This window comes from Martes martes, assembly GCF_963455335.1.
Source record: "Martes martes genome assembly, chromosome: 3".
NCBI classification, from domain to species: Eukaryota; Metazoa; Chordata; class Mammalia; order Carnivora; family Mustelidae; genus Martes; species Martes martes.
In genome coordinates this window covers 69,620,180-69,643,502 of record NC_137890.1, presented here as the reverse complement: position 1 = coordinate 69,643,502, position 23,323 = coordinate 69,620,180, and the positions used below count along the sequence as shown (strand labels likewise).

The 23,323-nt window shown below is 41.1% G+C and overlaps 1 protein-coding gene across 1 annotated transcript in view; it reads left to right on the top strand.

The window, feature by feature from the left end:
- The window catches only part of KL (klotho), a gene marked incomplete at both ends in the record, with an annotated part of 40,493 nt that extends 20,206 nt beyond the window's left edge, over positions 1–20,287 (top strand). The window contains 4 exons of the mRNA XM_080799365.1: positions 11,707–12,217; positions 13,163–13,431; positions 18,314–19,415; positions 19,950–20,287. Of these exons, the coding sequence (XP_080655491.1) occupies positions 11,707–12,217; positions 13,163–13,431; positions 18,314–19,415; positions 19,950–20,287 (2,220 nt within the window). The remainder of the gene's footprint in view (positions 1–11,706; positions 12,218–13,162; positions 13,432–18,313; positions 19,416–19,949) is intronic.
- Between the last annotated feature and the right edge of the window lie 3,036 nt (positions 20,288–23,323).

The window sequence follows — 23,323 nt, the reverse complement described above, 5'->3', positions numbered from 1 at the left end:
TGCATTTTCTGACCACTTATCACCTTCTAACTTTCTTTATAGTGATGTTTATTATGTTCGCTGATTATTGTCTCTTCTGCTAAAATAGAAGCTCCACGAAGGCAATGCTTTTTGTCCCGATTTGTTCCCTGTTGGCTCCCTAAGTGCTAAAACTGTGCCAGGCAGGCAGATGCTCCAGAAATACTTGTGGAAGGAAGTATTAACTTAGTCTTAACTAAGACCAGTGACTTTCCAATAGCTGGAACTTGCCCCACAGTAAGAAAGTTGACGCATTTACAACCAAAATGAAAGTTTCATGAAATGGGGCTTACTTACCCTTACTCCACACAGCACACTCTGATAATTTCTAATTAGTTCTAGTCTACCTGGATTTACAAAATTGCTGTGGCTGCTCATAACTTGATGTCATGACTGGAATCTGCCATGAAGAATTGTAGCTTAAGACCGTGCAGAAACTGCTACCACATAAGGCAAATGGGAAAGAGGGAGAAGAAGGGCGGGTAGTTACTTTCTACTACCAGCTACTCCGGTAGTAGAAACATTGTGGAGAGAGAGAATCCCAAGCAGGTTCCACGTCGGGCTCAGAGCTTGTTGCGGCTCTCAATCTCACAACCCTGGATCATGACCTGACCTGAAATCAAGAGTCAGCCGCTTAACCAACAGAGCCACCCAGACTGCCCTCCAAGGGACATAGTTTATATTTCCATACTCTTACCCTGTCTGATGATGCAGAAACCCTCACATGCTTACATGTCACTTTCTCTTCAGATGGCAAGGGTTCTCTACTGCAAGGGGAATTGAGTTATTTTGAAGGCAAACAGCCGTAAATGAGCCTGTGAACTGATAAATGATCTCCAAGTCTCAGAAAGAGTCAGTCAGTTAGCATCTGCTGTTGATAATTCCAAGCAGGAGAATTAGGTGACCAGGCAGAGGTAATACATTTAGAAAAGTAAAGCTGACTATTATGAGAAAAATACTTTTCTCAATTTTGTTGAAATCAGAGAGCAGCTGTTTCATGAGGGTATTATAGAAGTACATTGGTGATTTTAGTAATCGATGTTTACTGAAAAGATTCCAGCTGATGGGTGAACCACAGGATGCTTTTGCTGACCCTGTGGTAAGCATCCCTTATCTGAATTCTTTATCTTCTTGTCTCTTTTTCTCATCTAGCCTGCTGTCTCCTTACTTGTTCCTTACTCATTCTCATGTTGTTGCTGTTAGAAAAACATAGAAAATCCAGGGATTGGAACTCCTCTGTGTCTCCCAGAACATGGTGATTAACGGACTAGGTGGATTCTGGTCACAAACTGGATATTTTGTTAACAACCTAGCATCCGTGACTTGGAAGGATTTTTAAAGCAGCATGATTTAGCGTTAAACAGAATGAATTAACTGATGTTGATTAGTTTTGTACAGATAAATGAGGCAAGAAACTTAATCTCTGATTTATTGATGTATTTACTCCAACTGAGTTATGAAATTTTTTTACTTCATTTGAAGGAAGTTTATGCTTAAAAACAAATGAATAAGGCCTTTTATGTAACCTACTTTGGAAAAATCCAGACAAAATGATTATACAAAACTCCAGAATCACGCCATGATTTAAAAAAAGGTACCCTGGCCTTCGTCTTGTCTGGGTGTCTTGCCTATGTTTGTCCCTGTAAAAGCGTACCTTTACTTCAGTGAGGTCTTATAGAATCTCAAATATGGTTATATGTGTATTTAGGAATTCTATATTGGCTAACGAGCAACCCCAACTATAACTAGGTTAAGGAAGAAAAAGGGACTTTATTCAAAGGACGGGGGGATAACTCACAGAATTGGAGAACAGCTCCAGACACTTTAGGGATTAGAATTGGAAGTAATTATTACCATGGTTGGGGGGGCGGGTGGCAATCTCTCTCTCTCTCTCTTTCTGTTTTTCTCCCTTCCTTTCTCTCTTTCATGCTCACATGCTTGGGTCTGGTTGGCTTCTGTACACCCCGCCACAGAGGGTCTCTTCCCATGCCAACAAGTCCAGATTTACTCCAGAGGGAGGAGAGACCCTTGCCTCTATTATAGCTGAAAAATGTCAGTGAGGATCTCTCATTGGTCTGCCTTGAGTCATTCAACTGAAAGTTGAAAATGATTCCTGTCTTAAGTCTATTTATTGTATATATGCACATAAAATCCATAAATTAGGTAATATTGCACACACGTTATCTTTAGCTAACTATAGTTTATTAAAATAATTGACGGTCCTTTGTAGCTAACAAGTAATGTTCCATTTAATCCCTTAGTCCCAGATTATTTCAACTGATCCTTTCTTTGGTCCCTTTAGATTGTTTCACCTAATCTAAGAACTATGTCTGGCACATAGTAGCTACTCAAAAAATATTTGACTAAAAGAATAAATAAATAATCTCATATTGTGAGGTGTTCAGGTTGTTTCGATACAACTCTTGTTGATGAAGAGTGTACGGTTTTGGTGAAGAGCCACTAATTTATGAAGAGCTATGAAGAGGCATGGAATCTACTCCAAGTACATGTGTTCAGGATGTGGTGGGAAAGGAATGTCTAAATGCATGCAGGAAGCCAAACAAGTCTTCATAGAGGAGATGAGAATGGAGCCGAATTTGGAAGGAGTAGACATTTACAGTGTATAACCGGGGAAAATAGCACCAAGAGTAAGCAGGGTTAATTATGGACACTTCTTAGAAGAAACAAATCTAAAACAGAAGGCAGGGAAGGCTCTAGATAATAAAGGAAACGTAGACTAGTCATTTCAGGATTGATGGGTTGTCATCCAAGCTACAGCCCTGTGTGAGGGGTATCAAGAAAGCGACTGACTTGTCTGTGGCAGAAGGGTTGGGCTGGGAAGTGATGAGATATGAAACACATAAGGGTATGAAACTGTACTAGTTCTAACTCTAGTGAGAGGCAATCCGGCTTGGTGCTCAGAATCAAAATTCTACATATTTAATTTGCTAAGAAGTCCAAAGTGAAGGCCTGTTTCCATACATCTGTCTGACTGTGTGTCAGGGAAGGTGGATGTGAGGCCTCGAGCATAGGTTGGGGCCCAGATGACTGAGGCAGGTCCTGGGCAACGTTTGGGGAAGTGCACACAGAGACTATTGGTTACAGTATCTTTGTGTATAAAATTATAGATGGCTCTGTTTTGGAAATTATTTTTGTGCTCTTTTAGATGGTGGTTTTGTGAAGGCTGCTTGATATCCTTTCTGAAGGAATTGCAGCTCATAATCTACAGAGCTGTGCTGATAGAAGAGGGTTTGGTCTACAAATAATAACATTGGGTAGTTGGCATACTTGGGTAACAACAAAGGGTGGCAGTGCCTTTGAAGAAAGTCCTTGGACATGTAATGGTGATTTAAAATTTGTTTAATCCCTTGACCTTTCTTAAAAGGATATACTTTTAATTTAGAACCAGACAACACCTCAAGGTCTCTTCTTGGGTAGGGAGTAGCCACAAACCAGCTGTTTGAATTATTTTTTGCTTATGGGCTGCATTTCAGTTCTTTAACCATTGGTCTCAATTTAATTAAGATTATTTGTAGGATTAAATTAATACTTTAAGAATTATTCCATTTCATTTTTTTTAAAAAAAATCTAAGGAATGATAGCCAAAAGTGACCTTTTCAGTATTGCCTCTGAAATTTATTTGAATGATTGTTAATACCATCCACCCATGTCTTCTCCAACTTTTGACTTATCCACCCAGCCACGAGCAGGCATCTTCACTGAGATATCAGACCCATGACCCAAACAGAACTTGATCACTTTCCTTCCCCAATCCCTTACTTGTTGCTTTGTCTGTTGTTCTTGATTCTTTCCCTGCCTTGCAAGTCATGTATGATTCATCACCAAGTTCAGTGATGGCCTAAATCTGGCCACTTTTCATTATCTCCTTTGGTTCAAAACAGCATCATCTCTTGTCTGGTCCATGGCAACAGATACCTAACTGGTTTCCTTCCTCCTATCTTGCCCTCCCGGAGACTGTGTACCACGTTGAAGCCAGTGATCTTTTAATAATCATAAATCACATTACTACCACACTTGAATAATAAACTTACCCGACCAGTCACAATTATAAATGTTTTTTATATACTGACTGACTTAATTCCTGTATGAATAAGAACATAGGATGCTGTTCTTGTCCTTATTTTACAGTTGAGGAAACAGAGGCACCAAGAGTTAGATAAGGTGTTCAAGGTCACACAACTAATAAGGGCACAGAATTAGAACAGTCTGACTTAGCCCATGTTCTTAAACATTATGCTTAACCATCTAGTGAATTTTACCTTATTTGGACTGAAATCCAAACTCTTCATTGAGCCCCACAAGGCTGGGCCAACCTGGTCCCAACCTGATGCAGTCTCAGCTCCCCAAGAAGCAGACCTTGGGGGAAGAAGTGCTTGAAGAGAAGTCAGTGAGGGCATGAGAGCAGAACTAGGGAAGGGGTAAAAGCAAGGGACGCTGCCATTTCAGCTTGATCCCCTGCGCGACCTCTGGACTGTAAGTTATATCTCACAGTTGCCTTCCAGCTGGACTTCTGAACTCCTACACCTGTGAGACATTGGCAATGGCCCCTCTTGGTTCAGAGGTGGGAGTGGGGGCTAAATATCTATGTCTGATCTTTTTAGGAGGTGCCCCATTTACTTTCTATATGGCTTTCCTCCAAACTGCCACATTTTCACCAGACCCTCAGATCTTTCTTTACACTTGCCCAGTCCTCTACCCAGAGTGCTTTTTCTCTCCAGGTCTTATTTAACATCCTTCATTTATGCTGTTATTGATAGATCCTTCCTCAAACATCGTTGCCCAAAGAAACCTTTTGTATTGTACCTCTCCATTCTGATCCCTGCCACCTCCTAGCATCTTCCTCAGCTGTATTTTGAGGATCTCTCTTGCTCCCTAGAATGTAAGCTCCATGAGATCAGAATCTTATTTTGAATCCTATTGATTTCTAGAAACTTAGAATGGTGCCCAGGACAACATTTGTTGGACAAATAAATGAGTGAGCGCTTCCACTTTGTTCTTCCTTTTGCAATTTATTTGCACTGATCCATGTCCTTTGAATAATCATATACATTTTAGAAACAACTCATCAATGTCTACAAAAAAAATGTGTTGAGGTTTTGTATGGGATAGTATGGAATCTAGAGATCAACTGGGGAGGTTGGATAACTTCCAGTGCTGAATCTTCCAATCCATTAACATGGTATCTCTCCCATCCAACCTCGCACCAGAGGTCTCAGCTTAAACAATAAGGAAATCATACAACCAAAGGCAGAACTAAAAATTAAAAAGTGGTATCTTTCTCCTTTTCCTATTTCTTCTTGAGCCATTTTTAGTAACTTGTGTATTTCTAGGAATTTGTTCATTTCATCTTGGTTATCTTATTTGTTGGCCTACAGTTGTTGATTGTATTCCCTTATAATCCTTTTCTTATGGAGATAGATATACAGAAAAGATCAGTAGTAAAGTCCCCACTTTTGTTTCTGATTTTAATATTTGAGTCTTCTCTCTTTTTCTTAGTCTAGATAATTTGTCAGATGATTGTCTGGATATTTTACCTTGTTTAAATCCACTCTAATCTTTAGATCTGTCAGATGATTGTCTGGATATTTTATCTTGTTTAAATCCACTCTAGTCTTTATTATTTCCTTTTTTCTGCCAACTGTAGGTTTAGTTTTCTCTTCTTTTTCTGTTTCCTTCAGGTGGAAGGTTAAGTTCTTGATTTGAAGGTTAAGTTCTTTCTTTAATGTGGTTTCTTACAGGTGTAAAATCTCTTCAGAGCACCACTTTTGCTGCATCCCATGAGTCTTGGCATGTTGTGTTTTGATTTTTATTCATCTCCAAGTATTTTCTAACATTCCTTGTGATTTCTTCTTTGACCCATTGATTTCTAAGAATGTGTCCTTTAATTTCCACGTATTTGTGAATGCTATTGATTTCTTATTTCCCTTCATGGTGGTTAGAGAAGATATTTTGTATGATCTCAGTCTTTTAAAACTTATTAAGAATTGTTCTGTGTCCTCACATACGGTCAATTCTGGGGAATGTCTCATGTGCACTTGAGAAAAATGTGTATCTGATCTTGTTGGGCAGGTTGTTCTATATGTCTGTTAGCTCTGATTGATTTATAATAATGTCCAAGGCCTCTGTTTTCTTGTTGATCTGCTGTCTAGATTTTCTTTCTTTCTATCTTTCTTTCTTTTTTTTTTTTTTTAAGATTTTATTTATTTATTTGACAGAGAGAAAGCAAAAGCAGGGGGAGCAGCAGGCAGAGGCAGAGAAAGAAGCAGACTCCCAGCTAAGCAAGGAGACTGATGCAGAACTGGATCCCAGGACCCTGGGATCATGACCTGAGCTGAAGGCAGACACTTAACTGACTGAGCCATCCAGGCACCCTGCTGTCTAGATTTTCTGTCCATTATTGAAAGTGGAGTATTAAAGTCTCCAATAATTATTATCAAGTTATGTATTTCTCCCTTCAGTTGTATCAATTTTTGCCTCATTAACTTTGTTCTCTTGTTGATGTGCATGTGTTTATAATTGTTATATATTCTTGATGGATTGACCCCTTATCCATAGGTGAAGTTCTTCTTTGTTTCTTGCAACAATTTTTGATTTAAAAGTATATTTTGTCTTCTATTAGTATTGCCACCTGGTCTCTTTTTTGGTGTATTTAAACAATATTGTTGTGTTTGATCTCCAATTATTTCAAGGATTTCTGCATATATATTCCAGGGAATATAGATTTTTCAGAATGTAGATTTCAAAATCAACACTGAGGCTGGGAAGGAAGTGAAGAGGATATCACACACCAGTGTCTTATGCCCCACATTGGGTCATTAGTGCATTTTGAGACAATGCAGTATTATTCTCAGAGGCCTACCATGCCAAATTCCTTCTAATTTATTTTCTTAATGGGGTGTGCCTGAAAGCTTTCTGTCTTTCAAGGTCTCAGAAATAAAATACAATCTAGGTTATCTTATGAGAAAGTTTTCCCATTCTGGATCAGAAAAAATGTTTGCTTCTGTCCCAAAGTCTTTGATCTGGTTCTTACTGCCAGACTTCATTCCTCCATATCTGTTCATTATACATATTCTGCCCCGGACACTTTGCTATAATCTGAGAAGAGAGAGCTGAAAGACCCAGTCAATGTCTTGGAAACCCCTATAATCTGGATACTTCAATGAATCCAACACAATAGGGTGAAGGTCTTTGAGAGAGGTCAGCTGTGAAGACACATGAAATGGACGCCTAAGGGCAGAGAGAAGAAAGGTGTCAGGGAAAACTTCCCGGAGGGGTAGTGGCTGAGCTGGGTTTTGAAGTGGGGTGAAGCTGGAGGGACCGGGGATTGGAAAACTTGGGAGAGCTGCACCTATGAAGGCTTAAAAGCCCAGGTGACTTCAGATGTTCGCAGAGGGTGCATTGTGTCTGGGACTCAGGAGCTGAGGCAGAGACTGTAGGGCAGAACAGAGAACAATTAGGCAAGGGTTATTTAGATCATGGCTTTTAAATAACCATCATGGACATTTCAGCAGGGCTGGCCATCCGGCTTCTCTGAGCTGTTTTCCTTCCTTAAATTTTAAGGTTTTTTCCTTACTTCTAAAGCAATACATGCATATGGTAGGAAATGAAAAAATATAGATAAGCAAATTGAGGAGAATTATACCACCCGCAATCCTGCTACAAAACCTCTTTTGACAATTTATAAATCATTCCAGGTTTTTATGTATGTGTTTCTTTGATAAAAAAAATACTGTTAAACTCTCCTTACTGTTTTGTAACCTGCTTTTCTGTTCAGTTAGTATTTTGGATACAGTTTTGACATGTTAATGGGCGTTCTTCTGTATTATTTATAATATCTGAATAGTAGTATATCTTTAGTCATACCATAATGTGTTAAAGCATGCATATATGGTATGAATATTTTTGAATATTGGACATTTCAATTGTTTTCAATATTTGGCTCTTAGAAATAGTGTGTAGGTGAACATTCTTATGCATACCCTTAATTACTTCCTTGAGTCCTTGTCAAATAGCTTTATTTATCTCAATCTTGAAATAACAAACTTGTAAGATGAACGTTCATGGAATAATTAGAAAGCAATGCAAAAACAAACACAGCCATGTCCCTCTTAATCATCCCTCACTGTTGCCACACCTTAAGCGGTGACCTTCCTACACTTTGCCTTACAGTAGTGGATTACTCAAACTTACCATCTGAACATGGATTGGAGGTGAATGAAGCAAGCTTCAGTTCAGTTCAACAGACACTGGGACCTCCACGTGCCAGGGAGGGGATGAGGGAACGCCCAGGGAGCTTAGTCTGGGCAGGAAGGCATCATCACCTGTGATAGGTGATGCAAGAGAGGTATGCCTAAGACTCGGAGGACACCCAGAGGAGGGATGTGCAGCTGGGTGTGGCAGGTTGGTGGGGGTGGGGGACTTTCTGGAGAAGTTGCCATGCATGATGACCTCCAAGTTGGGCTGCTGCGGAGAGCAGTCAAATAACAGATGGAGTAGGGTTTGGGGGGTGGGGTGAGTGGTTAAGACAAGTGACATCCGAGACGCTTTCTCTATTAGTTTGCCTTCTCCAAAGAAACCATTCATTTGTTCTTCCCTTTTTGCTCTCTTCAGCTCCTTAGTGCATTGGATAATGCCGGGCCACATTGGTAAGGCTGATCTTATTTGCTCAGCCTACCAATTCAAATGCTAATCTCATCCAGAAATACCCTCATAGACACATCCAGAAATAATGTTGTTATGGTTTGTTAACTTAGCATTTGTTAAGTGGAGCACAGGGCCGTATGGTGAGCCTCAGTTCAACAACTGACCACAAGAGAACTGAAATAGAGAGTTTGTGACTCATAGGTCCTAGAAGAAGTACAGAGCCTTAAGGGGCCCCGTGGGGAGAGTGCAGACAAAGAGAGAGTCAGGACCTAAAGTCATGCCTTATTAAGGTTCCTAGGCTAGAGCTAGACTGGTCAATGCAAACAAAAAAAAAAAGGATTTTGGTAAGCCCTGGGCGGGGGTGGGGGTGGGGGGTAGGGTTGTATCTAAAGGGCCCCTAAGCCATCCAGGTGGTGGGAGGAAGGGGAGCCTGGTGATCACAAGGGCGGATCGGGAGATCATGTCACGAACTTACATTTGCTTGTGACCCTGCAAGCTGCTGACTGGGGCACACACTTACAGGAGAACCTGGTGTCACTTAAGGTCCCTGAAGGCCACTTGGCCAAAAAAACCAGATGCTGAGGCAGCAATACCATGGCACAGCTTAGCTAAACCCTTGACAAATGTTTTACCAGCTATCTGGGGGGCAGGGTGTCCCTTAGTCCAGGCAAGTGGACACATAAAATTAATCATCAACTTCCCAATGCTGCAAATTTATACTTCTCTAAAATCATCAACTACTTACTAGACAGTTTTACTTGCCTCCTGTCCTTTCATCCTCATCGTGTCCCTGCAGGAGAACACCCTCTATTCCTATCTGTTCAGAGTAACTGAGGCTCACCCTGGTAATGGATGGGGGAGTTGGGATCCAAACCCAAGTCTTTTTTCATCCAAAGCCCAGGTGGTATCACTACGTCACTTGGCTGTTCTTTGACTGAGTTCCTTAGCAGGTGGTGCTCAGTGCTTTATGGGCTGGACTTTCCTTTTTTTGGCTGCTCATCCTTTAGGTAGAGAAGGAGTAAGCATTCATGGAGATTTTACCATATGCGAACTCTGCGTTAGGTGTTCTATGTAGATTATTTAATCCTCATAACTACCCTATGAGAGGCACAAGGAAGTTAGTTTCACCTGCCCACATTAGGTAACATGGTTAAAGGCACACAAAAAAAGTAATGGAGCAGGGATTGTATCTGACATTAAAGACCCTGTGTAAACCTCCATGTGGCCCAGGGCATTCATTGTCAAAGTAGCCAGATTTAGAGGAGTGGCCCATTAGCGTAGGCCTTTCTGTTGTATGACTCTTCCTTCAGCCACCTGCAAAACTGACCCAGATCAGGAAGTTCTTGGGTTGCTTTCACTCTTGCCTGGACCCTTATGTTGTCCACCGCAGCATTTGTTCTATAGAGTTATGGCTGCTAGATTTAGGACATGAGTGTCTGTGGGCCTCAGCGGGACCAAGTTAGGAAAGTGCCCTGGTCTTCCATCCTGACGACTAGCCTGAGCTCCTCCCTTTCTTTTCTGTTTAACTGTTAAATGACATGATGAGATTTCCTGACAATGGGGAAAAGAGAGGTCAAGTGGCTGAGGTGAGGAAGATAAAGGAGGGAGATGTCACGAAGCCAGCAGTCCAGCACGACTGAGCCTCAGTTTCTTGAACCCCTTGGGCAAAGGCCACTATTCTTCTGATTCAGTTTTTATTCTCCATTTCCTTTGTAGCATATGGGTAGCTGCCTCAGGTCATGAAAAAATATATTCAGTGGAATGAAACATAGTAGATATTTACCAAGAAACTAAAAATGAAAGGTAGACATAAACTGTTTTATTCCATTGAACTATTTGGCTGAACTCATAAGAACAGTGATGAGATCATTCTTGGACACCTGCACCGAAATGAACCACGAGAAGAATATTTAGGAAAGATGAAGAGGATATTTGGCATTCTGAGCGAACGAGCTTCTTCAGGCCCAGGGAGTGGGATGAAATTGGCATAATCATTTTGGAGAATATGAGTCAAACAGAGAACTGGAATGGGGTTTTTCAGGGAGGATATATTAGGGGAGTAAAAGGCTGATAAACAGCATTTGCATTTGTAGAAAAATAGGGGGAGTAAATCAAGGAATGCAAAAGTGAAGAGAAACTTAATTCAAGTAAGGAAAAACCCTGTAGTCCTCATTAGTCTTTATAAATAGAAGGAAAACAAGTGAAAATAAGCTATCAGAAGTCAGTAAGATATTATGGGAGTATGAAGCTAATCTTAAGCAAGCCAAGCCCATTCCACTGATGTAGGAAACTCCCAGCTGAACACTGACTAACAATGGACATCTGATCTCCTTGAAGCTGCATTTGGGTGATTCTTGTTCTTGGCTTGTACCTTGCCCTCTAGGTCCTATGGGAAACCAGCACTGTCCCAGAGTTCCAGAGAGTGGGCCAAGGTTAGATGTTGGAGTTGGTCCTTAATTTATTGTGCTGATTCTTCTTAGGGAAGAATAAAGACTGTGGGAACATGTGTTAGAATTTTAGCTGTGAGGCATGAACACAAAATATTAAATTGACTCCAACAACTTGAGTCAACTTGAAAACTCCCAGTCTCTCAGGATAAAAAAAAATATGTAATCCTATTTAGAAATTCCTGGTGTGATCATAATGCGGGACTGGTTCTTCTCATGAAGCTTATTAATGGAAAATTACATAATCTAAAGTCAATTAAATAGTAGGATATAACAAATTCTTATTTTGTTAGCCTTTTGAAGAATGAATAATCACTTTGCATTCAAGATAAGAAATTCATATTTTCCACTGGTTACTGAAAAATAATAGAAACAATTCCAGTCATGGTAGCAACTCTCTGTGGGCTGACCCACCGCAACAATAATTTATTGTTTCCAGGTGACTTTTACATTGTGGGGTTATTCATTAGGTTAGACTTGATGAGAAACAGATACCAACAGAGCTGCGGATTCAAAAATGTATTGTATTTCTTCTCCCAATCAGAGATAGATTCACCATGGCTTTTCTCTTTTATAGGCTCATGCCAAAATCTGGCATCTCTACAATACTTCTTTCCGTCCAACTCAGGGAGGCCAGGTATCCATTGCCCTAAGCTCCCACTGGATCAATCCTCGAAGAATGACCGACCATAGCATCAAAGAATGTCAAAAATCTCTTGACTTTGTCCTAGGCTGGTTTGCCAAACCCATATTCATTGATGGTGACTATCCTGAGAGCATGAAGAGTAATCTTTCATCTCTTTTGCCTGATTTTACTGAATCTGAGAAAAAGTTCATCAAGGGAACAGCTGACTTTTTTGCTCTTTCTTTTGGACCAACCTTGAGTTTTCAATTATTGGACCCTCACATGAAGTTCCGCCAATTGGAATCTCCCAGCCTGAGGCAACTCCTTTCTTGGATTGACCTTGAATATAACCACCCTCAAATATTTATTGTGGAAAATGGCTGGTTTGTCTCAGGGACCACCAAGAGAGATGATGCTAAATATATGTATTACCTCAAAAAATTCATAATGGAAACCTTAAAAGGTAGGATTGGGGATAAAATTCTAATTTCCTGCCAAAATCCACAGGAAAAACAATCTTTCAGATGATCTGTAATAAACTGTGTGAATTTATAGTTTTAATAGTAATGCAGAAAATCATTTTGGCAACAGCAGGAAGGCATTATGTAACACCTTTCTCATTTGGGGCTTTGAGGAACTTAAATTCATTTTTTAAAACTCATTTTGGAAATGACAAACTGGGTTATAATGTGTGAAATAATTTGATTTTCAAAGTTACTTCTCTAAATTTTTAGATTATATTAAGGATTAAGTAAATCTCAGGGTATCTAGATCTCTATACATGTTTTGGGGTTCTTATTATTCGCATTGAATAGAACAATTTTTTAAAAAGATTTTATTTATTTATTTGACAGGCAGAGATCACAAGTAGGCAGAGAGAGAGAGGAAGGGAAGCAGGCTCCCCGCTGAGCAGAGGGCCCAGTGAGGGCCTCGATCCCAGGACCCTGGGATCATGACCTGAGCCGAAGGCAGAGGCTTTAACTCACTGAGCCACCCAGGCCCCCCTGAATAGAACAATTTTTAAAGAAAAAAGAATACTAACACTTCCTGAAGAATATATTGCATAGTTCATGCTTTTAAAGATTTTAATTCATTTATTGCAGCAGCCACAATGCTAGGATAGAAAATGGAACAAAACATCTCAGGGCCAAAGACCGCCTACTGGAAATAAAAATATTCCAAGTAAAAACGTATTGGAGATCATCTTATATGTGAAGACATTTATCTGTAGAATTGTCCAGGTGTGATAGCCTTCTATTAGTAAGAAAGGTCATTGGTTTACCAAACAATAAGCATTATATGTAACTTATTTCCCTAAGTAGTAAACCCCTTAAGTATTCTTGAGTCATGAGGCCAGTACCCAGGTAAGGGTTGGTCATGTTGTTCTCGTCCTCTCTTCTCTTTGCAGCCATCAAGCTGGATGGGGTAGATGTCATTGGCTACACGGCGTGGTCTCTTATGGATGGTTTCGAGTGGCACAGAGGATACAGCATCAGACGTGGGCTCTTCTATGTCGACTTTCTAAGCCAGGATAAGAAACTGTTGCCAAAATCGTCAGCCTTGTTCTACCAAAAGCTGATAGAGAAAAATGGCTTCCCTCCTTTACCTGAAAATCAACCCCTAGAAGGGACATTTCCCTGTGACTTTGCTTGGGGAATTGTTGACAACTACATTCAAGTAAGTCAGCTGACAAAACCAATCAGCAGTGTCACCAAGCCCTATCACTAGTAAGTAGTGCTTCCTTATTAGGTTGTCATGGCTCATTGTCCATTCTTCAGGCCAGACGTGGTTCCTGAGTGAGCACGTTAAGGGCATTTTGGAACATGGCACACTTCTCTCCAAAAATCTTCCTAGATTCATCTTGCACTTTAAATCAGCCCCCAAAGAGGAACAAATTAAAAATATATGAATATTTAAGATCTGAAAAGATAGTGAAAATACTTCCTTTTAATTTGGTGGTTTTCAATGCTTTTTAAAGCAGCTGGGTTCTTCCATAAACAAGAAGTAACACAAAACTTCAAATTTCCTGAGATCTCAGTGGAGCAGCTGAGCCTGAGGCAGGAACGCCAGGCAGAGCTCTCCTGAGGCAGAGCTGTACCCTGTTGCAGAAGCCCCTCGGCAATGAAAACCCTTGCTCCAATGATTCACTGCCCCAAATTTCATTTCTAGAACTAGTCATTGAAATGGTAAGGAAGTTCTTCAAAATGGTCAACCAATATTTATTGAACACTTACAATTTGGGCAATCCTCAATATTTAACTTTCCAATCTTAAAGGGATTTGTTTTCTAGAGTTTGATGGAATATTTTAGTAGGCACTTATTGGATGCTTAGTGTACAAAGCCATCTGTTAATCGCCAGGGGTGTTTGGTTGAGGGGAGTACACACTGAGATGAGTAAGGTTGACTCCTGCTTTCAAAGAGGTCTGTTGAGGGAAAATGCTGGATACACAAATAATATAACAGAGTGCACAGAGTCGGGTGCTAAGTGAGCAGGGTGGTGGTTGGGTCCTGCTAAACAGTGTGAGAATAAAGATCAAGACAAAGACAAAGGTTGGTATTCATAGACAAGCAATGGCATTTAGCACTTAGCTAAATTTAGCTAAATTTAGCATGCTAGGTGTTTCCCTCTACCCTTCTGAGTTCTCAGCTGAGATCCCCTATAATTAAAGACAGAAACAACAGAAAAACAAACAGAATTATTAACATGTATAGCTTCCATATACATGGGAGATACTCAGAGAAAAATGTGTAACTCCTTGAGGTGACTTAGAATTCAGGCTTAAATACCATCTCAATAGAAAAGACTAGAAGTGAGGGTGGGATATAGGTCTCTTAGGGAAGAATAAACAATTTTTAGGAAAGACGAATGGGCCCTTAGAAGAGTAGATGAGAACCACAATAGCTTGTGACAAAGTGTCTGGTTGCTGTGGTGACCTCTGGTCTCTTCTTCTGAGACAAGACTCCATCTTCCCTGGGGGGATGAAACTCCCGGGAGGGAACTGATGAGAACGGAGTTCCTTTTGGAGCATCTGTCTTTAGACAGGTAAGGGGAGTTCTGAGAAAGCCTTTCCCTGCGTTTGCTATTTTTTGAGTGCTTGAAGCTTAAAATAATCATTACACCAGCGGAACATACTTTGGGGTAGCAGGCCCTGAACTCCTACAGTCACATTTTGGGGTGGCATATTCTGTGACCCTTCACGTCAAAAGAAGTATTTAAGAGTACTGGGATCTGAGGAAAGGTCTTTTGGTTGAAATGGGTTGCTGTTTGCTTCTAAATATCAAAAGGAAATCCTCTACCTATAAGGAAATAAATCAACACTCTCCTTAACATGTTTTTTTGCTGGGTTATATTATTCTTAGGTCTTTTGCAGACCTCAGTTGGTTTAAAGGGCAGTGTCAGACTTAAGTCCCTTCTTACATTTAAAAGACAACTTTGGGACACTGTTAGCAAAGTTGTCTGAGCACAGGAGGAAGAGGTCTAGCTCTGCCCTGTTTGTTGGGTTTGGGGTTTCCTCCCTCCTCTTCTCTCTTCTTCCTCAGCCTCTGTTCCCAGAACCTCCCTTTCCTAATTTCTCTTCTAGAAGTGGGATCCACAGTGGGGTTCAAATAGGGTGCTGGTTGGGGGAAGGGGACAAAGGGAGGGAGATGAGCTCCCCATCCTTCTTTACTCCCCTGCTGGGGGTGGTTGGTCCCTGGTCTTTGTTCTTTCTCCTGACCTGCCAGGCGCCACTCCCAGCTGGGCTCTGTATCCCTTGTCCCCGAGGACTCATGCTCTGCCCTGGTTTCTGACAGCAGCCCGAGCCTGGGCAGGTAATTCGAAGTTCAGTTTTACATGGAGAGAATTTTCTGCATCTCTGTGCAGACAGTGGAAGTTGTGGGATATTGGGGGGAGCCCCTTCATTCCTGCTCTGTTCCCCATCCCTGGACTGTGTTTGCCTTGGGAACTGGTAAGTAGTGAGAAAGTTCTAAGGGTGCAACCTATTTCCTTGAGAGAGAGAGCAGAGAAACTCTGGTCAGAAGCAACAAGTCTGACAATGACGAGGAAGGGGAGAGGATTGCTTTTTCTTCTCCTTAGGGGCAGTTGTGTTAGAATTTGATCTGATGCCAGCCATGCATCAGCTCTGGACCCTTCCTCTGAGGTTGCTCGGCCCTTTTATCTCATCAGTTGTGGGGGTTCCTACTCCTTCATGTAGCGAAGCTTCCCCCCTCCCCCGACTCCCCAATCTCTCCTGCACACAACCAACCACACACAAACTAATTCCCTGTCAAACCCATGGTGGGTGAACTTCTCCAGAAGCTCTCTAGTGGGAAGAGCTTGCAACTGCTCTTTTGTTCTCTTTGCTTTTCCCCTTGAGCCTTGCTTTATTTTGGCAGTGCCCTTCCTAAGCGAACTTCCTACCGGGCAAAGTAAAAACAAGGTTGTTGTAGGGCGGCCCCAAGGAGGGTGTGCATATGTTTTAATTTACAAGCTTTTCTCTATACTCTTCACACATTATATTAAAGCCCTGAGAAGTAATTTTTCAACCATTGAAATTCATTTCTTCCCTCCTGGCTAGCATCTCAAACTCCTAATACAAATAAATTCCTAATATTAATTAAAAAAAAATAAACTTTAAAAAGAATATCCCAGTAAGGTTACCACCTGTCTGAAGTCTGACCTCCGGCTTGTTCATGTGGACTGCCACTGTCACCGGACCTAATTTCCCAGACGACAGGTTTGTTTTCCCATAACCACTAATGCTCATAGTAAACACAGGTACATAACTGCTACACATTGGGGACATAGAGCTTCTTTAACCTTGGCCACTATCAGGAGAAGATTTCTTCCATAATATACTAAATACATACTTTATACCCATTTCTTCTGAAAGACTCCACTTGATTTTTCATTTTTTAATTAAGAAAAGTCAACCAATTAATGACGGTTAGATAGAATTATGCCCAAGTGCTCATTTCTAAGTGTCCTGTATTTTCAAGAAATAAATGCAGCTCCCCCCACCCCCAGATATTATACCTTAGTCTCTCATATTTGTTTGCAGATGAGCTGAATAAAAGCTGCTGTTTTGGGAAAAATGTGGTAGAAAAGTTACAAATTTAGTTAACTCAGAGCTCTGTGAGAATAATCCAAAGAATTCCTTCAAGCTATGAACACTTTCACTTCAAAAGAGCATGCAAATATTTTCTCTCGCAAAGCTGAGGAAACAAGATTTGTGGGTGCATCACAGTGGAAAAGTACTTCTCACAGCATTCCCACAGTACTAGGGGAAATGCATGCGTGGGTGATCTACAAGGGACAGTTCTCCAGAGAAAGCAATTTCCCTGTGACATGCTGGTGTTTTATTACTTTCCTTTATAAACACAGCACTGAGCCCTCCAGAGAAGCAGCAAGCAGCTCAGGCCACAATTTGCAAAGAAACCTCTGCTAGAGATTCCAAACCAGAGTTTGACCCCTGCTTGCATTCCAAGGGCCAGGCAAACCCAGGCACCTATTCTAACAGGACTGTTTCAGAGGAGAGCACTGGTTTAGCCAGTGGGTCCTTAGAATGAACTTAGAGTGTGCCTTTTCCTCCACGGTTAATACGTGGAGGGAGCATTTTGTGGTTCAATTTTACAATCTATCTGCTTTTCCTAAATACCCATTTTCATTTTGGAGGCTAATTCATCAGATGATTGAAAACCACTGGTCTCGAGCATCACAGAAAAATAACGTTTTAAAACCATGCTCAAATAGCCCAGTATGTGTAAATGACAATATTGTTCCTCATTTCCACATTCTCTAACACTTTTTCCATCAGATTGAATTTAAGTTCTGTTTTTGACACTAACGCCGATAAAAAGCAACAGTTACCCGTATCTAGCATGTTCTTTGTCTACAGCAAACTTCAATTTAGAATGTGATTTTAAGATGCATGGTTTCATTTTAAATATCATCGCGTTTTCTGACTCTAACTCGCTCAGATTCTATGCTTCATCTTTTTGTCCATTTTTTAAAAATTTAGGAATCTCATATTATTGGGGATTTCTTATATTAAAATACAAACGTTCAAAAGCACTTTGCTTGCTTAACACAGACCAGACGTGTGTGAGAATCATTAAGGTTTATCATATGAAATGATTTTTAAAAAAATCAGATTTTGTTTTTTTGTATTTTTCCTTTTCAAAATTATTTGATTATTTTATTATCATTATTACGTTCAATTAACCAGCATACAGAACATCAGTAGTTTTTGATGTAGTGTTCGATGACTGATTAGTTGCTTATAACACCCAGTGCTCCTCACCCCACGTGCCCTCCTTACCCATCACCCCCCAGATTTTTAAAAAAGAAACATTAAAGCAGCAGTGCAAGAATTAGAACTAAAGGTAAAGCAAATATGCATTAAAAAGTGGAATTTTTTTTTCTTCACGAGCTGAACGATTGAGGAAAAATGGTTTAAACCTCCTGCTGGAAAGGCTCCCTTTCTGCTCCTCCTGCTTTGCTAGCTTCGCGGAAGGGACCGCGCGGAACTCCTCTTCCGGGACGGTCAGGTGAAGCTAACGCCTCCTCCTCTCCCGGCAGGTGGACACCACCCTGTCTCAGTTCACCGACCCGAACGTTTACCTGTGGGATGTCCACCACAGTAAGCGGCTGATTAAGGTGGACGGGGTGGTGACCAAGAGGCGGAAGTCCTACTGCGTGGACTTCGCCGCCATCCGGCCGCAGATAGCCTTACTCCAGGAGATGCACGTCTCGCATTTTCACTTCTCGCTGGACTGGGCCCTGATCCAGCCGCTGGGCAACGAGTCGCAGGTGAACCACACGGCGCTGCACTACTACCGCTGCGTGGTCAGCGAGCTGGTGCGCGCCAACGTCACCCCGGTGGTGGCGCTCTGGCGGCCCGCCGCCCCGCACCACGGCCTGCCGCCGCCCCTGGCCAGGCACGGCGCCTGGGAGAACCCCCGCACCGCCTTGGCGTTCGCCGAGTACGCCCGCCTATGCTTTCGGGATCTCGGCCGCCACGTCAAGTTCTGGATCACGATGGGCGAGCCGTACACGCGCAACATGACCTACAGCGCCGGGCACAACCTGCTGAGGGCGCACGCGTTGGCTTGGCGCGTGTACGATGAGAAGTTCAGGGCCTCTCAGAAGGGGAAAATATCCATAGCCCTGCAGGCCGATTGGATCGAACCCGCCTGCCCTTTCTCCCCAAAGGACAAAGAAGTGGCCGAGAGGGTTTTGGAATTTGACATCGGCTGGCTGGCCGAGCCCATTTTCGGCTCTGGGGACTATCCACGTGTGATGAGGGACTGGCTCGACCGAAGAAACAATTTCCTTCTCCCGTATTTCACGGAGGAAGAAAAAAAGCTAATCCGGGGCTCCTTTGACTTTCTGGCTGTAAGCCATTACACCACCATCCTTGTCGACTGGGAAAAAGAAGACCCAGTGAAATACAACGATTACCTGGAAGTGCAGGAAATGACCGACATCACCTGGCTCAACTCTCCAGGTCAGGTGGCCGTGGTGCCCTGGGGCTTGCGCAAAGTTCTCAACTGGCTGAAGCTGAAGTACGGAGACCTCCCCATGTATATAATAGCCAACGGCATAGACGACGATCCGCTCGCAGCCCAAGACAGGCTGAGGGTGTATTACATGCAGAATTATGTCAACGAAGCTCTGAAAGGTAAGGGGTCCGGGAAACAGCCGCCCCTTGAAGCCTATGCACCCCCCACCCCCCCCAGGGTGTGATGCCCGATAGGCGCTCAACCATATACGCCCACTGTTGCTCTCGGAGGAAAAGTGCTATCCGTTCCCTGCCACGCTGAACAAGTCCAAGTCAGACCTATATTCTCCCCCAGGGTAATGGAGTTTAGCTAAAAGTGGGAGACCCTAGAAAAAGAGTGGAAAATTCCCTAACACCTGCTCTGGGCCTGTAAAAGCGTGGAGTCCTTTGTCCCCCATCTCAGATGGGTTTACAGCACTCATGCCTCCTTCGTGTGCATAAAGATTGAACCCAAGTTCATCATAGGAGGTTGAATTATGTAAAACCTACTATGCTGACTGTAGCTTAATATTTGTCCTCTTATGAAAGAAACCTTAATTTAGTTTTATTAAATGGTATTGAAAGTATCCATGATGCACTCCCTAATGCTGTGTAAGAGTGAAGTGTTGTGTGCAAAAATATTTTAACAACCATTCTGTCCTTTTGTTTTTCCAGCCTACATACTGGATGGTATCAATCTTTGTGGATACTTTGCTTATTCATTTAATGACCGCTCAGCTCCGAAGTTTGGCCTCTATCATTATGCAGCAAATCAGTTTGAGCCCAAACCGTCCATGAAACATTACAGGAAAATTATTGACAACAATGGCTTCCCGGGTCCTGAGACTCTGGGAAGATTTTGTCCAGAGGAATTCACCCTGTGCTCCGAATGCAGCTTTTTTCATACCCGAAAGTCTTTACTGGCTTTCATCGCTTTCCTACTTTTTGCTTTTATTATTTCTCTTTCTCTGATTTTCTACTACTCTAAGAAAGGCAGAAGAAGTTATAAATAGTCCTGAACATTTTCCTATTCTTTTATTTTGAAATAATTATGCACACACATCAGCTTTTAACCGTTTGTACTTCTCAGTGTTGTAAAACTATAGATTTCATTTATCCGACTTTTAGGAAAATTTTATATGGCATAGGACAGACCCTTGGAAATGAGCGTGAGTGATTGTAAAACATTGAATAATGTGAATAGTGCCTGGATTTGTTCTTTTTTTTTTCTTTTTTTTTTTTTGGAGGATGATCAGAGAGTGTCAGGGGCCATGATTTCTGCAACATCTTCTAATGAATGTATGTGAAGTGGGAACCATTCTGTAATTTTTTTTTTTACAGGAATTGAATGACCTTATCAGTGCCTATTCCTTAATGTAGTGTTTATCTTGAAGTAATAATTGCAGACTTTGGAATAAAAGTTAAGTCCCAAGTAACCATACTCAAGTAACCAACTGCCATGATACTCTTAATGGTCTGTGTTGAACCAAGTTTCCCTTGAAAAAGAAATGGCAGAATAGGGGTGAGATGACAAAGGGCCCTATACTGCAACATTCCTTTTAAAAGCAGTGTTTCTAGCAAATGCTGCTTATATTAATTTACGTATCTGGCTAATGATATGTTTAGCAGAGCAAATGATAGAACTTTATTTTATGTGACGTTCAAGGCGCTCTCCAGGCCCTGAGGTCCATGAGGGCTTTGGGTTACTGGGGCCTTGTCAAGAGCCTGCACATAGAGAACTTTGAATGTTTGCAGAAAAATAAACATGAATCACGAGATGTTGGGCTCTTCAGGGAGCATAAACTGATCGTGAAATGCATTATACTGTATGGCTCTAGGAAGAGGAAAGGAGAAAAAAGTACTTATGAGCAACATTATGATTAATTTGATTATAAACCCTTTGATTTGAGAGCAGTCCTTGCAATGAATGATGTGACCTTTCCTGAGCAAATAAGAATGAAGTAATAACTCATCCTGTGAAGAGTGACTTCACTTTCTATTCTTTAGAATGTGGCAAGATTTCTTTGAATTCAATTTTTTTTTTTTTTTTTTTTTTTGTAATTCTTAATGGGCTCCAAAGCATTTGGTCTGATAACACTGGAAGATTTGTCTCTGTGATTGCTGAGGTTTATTTAATATTTTGGCTGCAACTTCTGTGGAACTAACTTTGAACTAGTTTTGCTTTGAACTTTCACACTGAAACATGCTACTGATTTCTAGAAAGGGCTAATGAGGTCTTATCCTTTAATGCCCCTTAAACAAGTTTTGCTGATTTTCAGACAAGGGTCTTTCTGTTTGACTAGCGCTGTGCATGATCTCAGTGTTTGTTTTATAGATAAGCCAGTACCATATCAGGCAAGGTAAACCACTATCATATCAAGCATAACTAATCTTGCTGACACAGAGTTATAGTGTATAATAAAATGCTGTACTGTATTATGTATCATCTTCAGAGGTGGTATGATTTTTTTCCATGAAAGATAAGCTTTTGTTGGTATTCTTTTAAAAATTGGACTTCTTATTACAAATGGAAACTAGAGAATAATAGATTCTTCTATGTATATATATTTTTCTGATTCTAAGAGTAATATATGTTCATTGTAAAAAATTTAAAAGCATAGAAAGTATATGTAAAGAGAAAAAATGACCTATAATCTCACCTCCAATAATATAGTCTATGTATCTTGTTTTGCATGCAGTTGGATCATATTGTAAATAATCGTCTTTATTAATTTTTATCATGTGTGTTTCTTTTGTCATTAGTTTTCAAAAGCATGATTTCTAGTTGTAAAGTGATCCCACTCTATGAATTTATTGCAACTTATTTAACCATTCCTATTGGTTGGATTAATTTATTGTTAATTAGTGTAAATGTTTAAAAATTTTCTTGCTACAGCATTTTCATTTCCTTGAGTGTAGACAGAAGTAATTCTGTCTTTTGATGAAGTATTGTAATAAATCTGCTTGCAACTTTGCCTCTTTCATAATCATATAACTGGCTTCTAGATACGTTTCTTTAAAAACAATTTTTTTGAGTTGACTTAACTAAAAAGAATATGAGTGGTGGGTCTGACAGCGAGGCTGGAAGATGGGATGGATGGAGGGTGCCCCAGGCCCATCCCTGTGGTTGAACTGAGACTTTCAGACACAGAGAAAGCAAAATAGAGGAAGAGCGGAGAAGGACAAAACAGACACCAAAGCCTCAAAGAGAAATGACATCTCAAAACCATCCAACCCAGTTATAGTGAGAGCAGCATGCTTACGTGGAGCACCCTTGGACTTTAGGAGGAGGTCGGTGGCTCCCACCGCAGGAATAGAGGGATGGCACACCTTGGGTCTGTCCAGACCCCAGGAGGGAGGAGGGAGGCGGGGCAGGAGGCGGGACTTCCTGTCAGAACACCGCCCTCCTTCCATGTCAGTCCTTGTAATATTCCCCTCACGAGTCCTGGGTATTTCACCACTTTATTTTTTTTCTTTTCTTTTCTTTCTTTTTTTTTTCTGTCTTTTCTTTTCTTTTCTCTTTCTTTTCTTTTCTTTTTTTTTTTTTAATATAGAGACTGTTCCCCTGGAACTCCTGCATCTCTTATTAGGTTGTGCGGTCAAGTGTAAAGGGACATTAGGTGGTAAACTGTGGTTTCTTGAGGCCTCTTGGCTTAATTTCTGCCACACTTGTATTTGCCCTGCTTTCACAACCCCTGCCTTGGGTCCAGGTGTACCCCTTGTGCTTATGCCTCGTTCCTTTTGCCTGGGTTTGGAAGGATGGTTTTTCAGATTCATTAAAGACATTTTTCATTTTATTTTTGGTCTTCCACAGACAGCAATTAGAATCTTTTAATGCCTTGGAAGCCTTGCCTTTATACTATTTATAACAATGCTGTCCAACAGAAAGGGAGTGCAAGCTGCATATTTTAAATTTTCTGTGGTCCCATTAAAAAATTAAAAAGCACAGGAGAAATAAAGTTTAATGCTATATATTATTTTCCCAACATAATCAAAATACCATAACTCCAATGTAATCAATATAAAAATGATTAAGATTTTTACATACT